The sequence below is a fragment of the Salvelinus alpinus genome, chromosome 31, assembly GCF_045679555.1.
Source record: "Salvelinus alpinus chromosome 31, SLU_Salpinus.1, whole genome shotgun sequence".
NCBI classification, from domain to species: domain Eukaryota; kingdom Metazoa; phylum Chordata; class Actinopteri; order Salmoniformes; family Salmonidae; genus Salvelinus; species Salvelinus alpinus.
In genome coordinates this window covers 35,969,099-35,974,295 of record NC_092116.1, presented here as the reverse complement: position 1 = coordinate 35,974,295, position 5,197 = coordinate 35,969,099, and the positions used below count along the sequence as shown (strand labels likewise).

Here is a 5,197-nt window from a genome sequence, read left to right as displayed (position 1 = left end):
ATGTATACTGTGATTTATCTAGTTGTTAAGACGTATTATTCTTTGATTAGTCTTTGATACGCTTTATAGTTGTGTTGCAAAATAAGTGTAATTTTGAGTGTATGAATATACTGGGTTTACGCTACGGACAAACGTTGCGTGACTAAGGTCACTTGAGTCACTGAACTTATTTACCGGGCTGGACTCTTTTTATGCCCGAGGTACAGGACATTTCTAAATGAACATAAGTGCATTGATTTGTTATATTGTGTGTGGGGGTGTGTGATCATTTATGTTGTTAATACAACTACGCAAAAGAATACACTTGTTTGAAGTTCTTTCCAATGTTTTAAGGGGTTTATGAAAAGTATATTTCCATCCTGACTTTTATATAAGTCCTTTGTATTGGTGTGACTTGACGGACCAGATGGGACTCATTCCCTCCCAAACTAAAAGGAGAAACCCATGCTTTCTCTGGTAGGCACAACCTACCTGGCACCCCTATGAATAACCTCAAGTCAAAACCGTTACAATATGGACACACACAGTATAGATGAATGATGAGTAGTGACGGGATATGGACACACACAGTATAGATGAATGATGAGTAGTGACAGGATATGGACACACACCGTATAGATGAATGATGAGTAGTGACAGGATATGGACACACACAGTATAGATGAGTAGTGACAGGATATGGACACACACAGTATAGATGAATGATGGGTAGTGACAGGATATGGACACACACAGTATAGATGAATGATGAGTAGTGACAGGATATGGACACACACAGTATAGATGAGTTGTGACAGGATATGGACACACACAGTATAGATGAATGATGGGTAGTGACAGGATATGGACACACACAGTATAGATGAGTTGTGACAGGATATGGACACACACAGTATAGATGAATGATGAGTAGTGACGGGATATAAATATGACTCCTAAAGAAGATGCATTTTCCAGTTAGCTATCAATTTGAAAGAGGGAACTTTAGCATAAAACCCACATGGAAAACTGAGATTCATCAAATAACATATAAAAAGTGACTTATTTGACGCCAAACCAACAACAGTAGTAACTAATAACATAAATTGCTAATGTACGACTTAAAAGGTGGATTTTATGACGTAACGTCAAGTTTATACATTTCCATCCCGGGACCGTTCAATTTTCAACTCACCCACTCAGCAATTCTCCATAAATCTGTTGCGGATTACCCAGAATCCCCTACCTTTATCACTGAGTGTATTAGACAAAGGAGGTGGCGTAATACCCATTTTATGCAGGGGTTTTATCAACTTAATTACACCGTTACACTTGCGCTTCGAACACACCGACAACGTCAAAATGGTACGCAGCATCGTCTGGATGCGTCTGCGACAACAGTTCAACATTCACCTTCTGCGACCATTTCTGTCAAACCGTCTACTGCATACAGTTTGACGCACACGTCCGATACATCCAACGTTACGCACCACGCAGAACGCACTGCAACGCTGCGAGGCAAACGCAGCGTTTTCCAATGGAAAACGAATGTCATTCTGGTGTACCAAAAATGCAATGACTCTGTCAGTGTGATCGACAGCGTCAAAGGATGTGTGACTGTGTGTGTGTGTGTGTGTGTGTGTTTTTACAGGTAAAAACCGGGTGTGAATAGCTCTGTAATGTGATGAAGCAGAGAGGAAGAGGAGGATAAAGAAGGATGAAGGTGAATTCTCACCACCTAACCTCCCTGTCTAAGGGCCCTGCTAGCAGCTTCGACAGAGAGGGGAGACTGAGGGTGGGGCGGGAGACACAGGGGGGACAGGGGAGACCACAGGGTGAGTACTACACACACTCACGTACACACACACACAGACACACACACACACGCTGCACACACTCACAAATATACTCAAACACACAAAAGCAGGCTCTCTCTCTCTCCCTCTCCCCCTCCCTCCTCTCTCTCTCCCTCTCCCGCTCCCGCTCCCTCTCCCTCTCCCTCTCCCTCTCCCTCTCTCTCTCTCTCTCTCTCTCTCTCTCTCTCCCCTCTCCCCTCTCCCCTCTCCCCTCTCCCCTCTCCCCTCTCCCCGCTCTCGCTCTCGCTCTCGCTCTCGCTCTCGCTCTCGCTCTCGCTCTCGCTCTCTCTCTCTCTCTCAGGTATGTGTGAGAGATGGTGTCGTTTGAGAGGAAACCTCCTCTTCATCATGAAGAAACCTCAACAGGTGAGAGAGAGACATATATATCCAAGGTCTGAGGTCATCTGCCTTTGGCCTAAAGCGCAGGAACCCGGACTTCACCAAAGAAAATCAGAAATACAGACATTGTCATCCTACAAGAAACGTGGTATAGAGGAGACGGACCCACTGGTTGCCCTCTAGGTTACAGAGAGCTGGCAGTCCCATCCACCAAACTACCAGGTGTGAAACAGGGAAGAGACTCAGAGGGTATGCTTATTTGGTATAGAGCAGACCTAACTCACTCCATTAAATTAATCAAAACAGGAACATTTTAAATCTGTCTAGAAATTAATAAGGAAATGATCTCAACATGTACTAGTCTGTGGCGACCTAAATGCCAGAACTGGACAAGAACCTGACACCCTCAGCACACAGGGGGACAAACACCTGCCTGGAGGTGACAGCATTTCCTCCCCAATATGCCTCCCTAGACACAACTACGACAACATAACCAACAAAAACGGATCACAACTCCTGCAGCTATGTCACACGCTGGGTATGTACATAGTCAATGGTAGGCTTCGAGGGGACAGCTCATCCCTTGGCAGTAGTACTGTAGACTACTTTATCACTGACCTCAACCCAGAGTCTCTCAGAGCGTTCACAGTCAGCCCACTGACACCCCTATCAGATCACAGCAAAATCACAGTCTACTTGAACAGAGCAATACTCAATCATGAGGCATCAAAGCTAAAGGAACTGAGTAATATTAAGAAATGCTATAGATGGAAGGAAAGTAGTGTGGAAACCTGCCAGAAAACAATTAGGAAACTTCTTGTACAAAACATTTCACTGTAATAGTGAAGGTGTAAACTTGGCAGTAGACAACATAAACAGGATATTTGATATACTTTCAGCGTCCCTATCACATTTAAACATGTCAAGCAGACAACCTAAGAAAATGTAAAACAATGACAAATGGTTTGATGAAGAATGCAAAAATCTAAGAAAGAAATTGAGAAACCTGTCCAACCAAAAACATAGAGACCCGGAAAACCTGAGTCTACGCCTTCACTATGGTGAATCACTAAAACAATACAGAAATACACTACGGAAAAAGAAGGAACAGCACGTCAGAAATCAGCTGAATGTAATTGAAGAATCCATAGACTCTAACCACTTCTGGGAAAATTGGAAAACACCAAACAAACAACAACATGAAGAGTTATCTATCCAAAATGGAGATGTATGTGTAAACCACTTCCCCAAACTTTTTGGCTCTATAACAAAGAATAAACAGCAAAAACATACACATGATCAAATACAAATCTTAGAATCAACTATTTAAGACTACCAGAACCCACTGAATTCTCCTATTACAAAATACAAACCCTCCAACCCAAAAAGGCCTGTGGTGTTGATGTTATCCTAAATTAAATTATAAAATATACAGACCACAAATTACAATTGGCTATACTTAAACTCTTTAACATCATCCATAGCTCTGGCATCTTCCCCAATATTTGGAACCAAGGACTGATCACCCCAATCCACAAAAGTGGAGACAAATTTGACCCCAATAACTACCGTGGAATATGCGTCAACAGTAACCTTGGGAAAATACTCTGCATTATCATTAACAGCAGACTCGTACATTTCCTCAATGAAAACAATGTACTGAGCAAATGTCAAATTGGCTTTTTACCAAATTACCGTACAACAGACCATGTATTCACCCTACACACCCTAATTGACAACCAAACAAACCAAAACAAAGGCAAAGTCTTCTCATGCTTTGTTGATTTCAAAAAAGCCTTCGACTCAATTTGGCATGAGGGTCTGCTATACAAATTGATGGAAAGTGGTGTTGGGGGTAAAACATACGACATCATAAAATCCATGTACACAAACAACAAGTGTGCGGTTAAAATTGGCAAAAAACACACACATTTCTTCACACAGGGTCGTGGGGTGAGACAGGGATGCAGCTTAAGCCCCACCCTCTTCAACATATATATCAACGAATTGGCGCGGGCACTAGAACAGTCTGCAGCACCCGGTCTCACCCTACTAGAATCCGAAGTCAAATGTCTACTGTTTGCTGATGATCTGGTGCTTCTGTCACCAACCAAGGAGGGCCTACAGCAGCACCTAGATCTTCTGCACAGATTCTGTCAGACCTGGGCCCTGACAGTAAATCTCAGTAAGACCAAAATAATGGTGTTCCAAAAAAGGTCCAGTCGCCAGGACCACAAATTCCATCTAGACACCGTTGCCCTAGAGCACACAAAAAACTATACATACCTCGGCCTAAACATCAGCACCACAGGTAGCTTCCACAGAGCTGTGAACGATCTGAGAGACAAGGCAAGAAGGGCATTCTATGCCATCAAAAGGAACATAAATTTCAACATACCAATTAGGATCTGGCTAAAAATACTTGAATCAGTCATAGAGCCCATTGCCCTTTATGGTTGTGAGGTCTGGGGTCCGCTCACCAACCAAGATTTCACAAAATGGGACAAACACCAAATTGAGACTCTGCATGCAGAATTCTGCAAAAATATCCTCCGTGTACAACGTAGAACACCAAATAATGCATGCAGAGCAGAATTAGGCCGATACCCACTAATTATCAAAATCCAGAAAAGAGCCGTTAAATTCTACAACCACCTAAAAGGAAGCGATTCCCAAACCTTCCATAACAAAGCCATCACCTACAGAGAGATGAACCTGGAGAAGAGTCCCCTAAGCAAGCTGGTCCTAGGGCTCTGTTCACAAACACAAACAGACCCCGCAGAGCCCCAGGACAACAGCACAATTAGACCCAACCAAATCATGAGAAAACAAAAAGATAATTACTTGACACATTGGAAAGAATTAACAAAAAAACAGAGCAAACTAGAATGCTATTTGGCCCTAAACAGAGAGTACACAGTGGCAGAATACCTGACCACTGTGACTGACCCAAACTTAAGGAAAGCTTTGACTATGTACAGACTCAGTGAGCATAGCCTTGCTATTGAGAAAGGCCGCCGTAG

General features: G+C 43.0%; 1 protein-coding gene across 1 annotated transcript in view; it reads left to right on the top strand.

The window, feature by feature from the left end:
- Window positions 1-2,141: 2,141 nt before the first annotated feature.
- LOC139561304 (type II inositol 3,4-bisphosphate 4-phosphatase-like) overlaps window positions 2,142-5,197 on the top strand; it is a 58,564-nt gene continuing 55,508 nt past the window's right edge. The window contains exon 1 of the mRNA XM_071378314.1: window positions 2,142-2,201. Coding sequence (XP_071234415.1) covers window positions 2,184-2,201 — 18 coding nt within the window. The 5' untranslated portion in view covers window positions 2,142-2,183. The remainder of the gene's footprint in view (window positions 2,202-5,197) is intronic.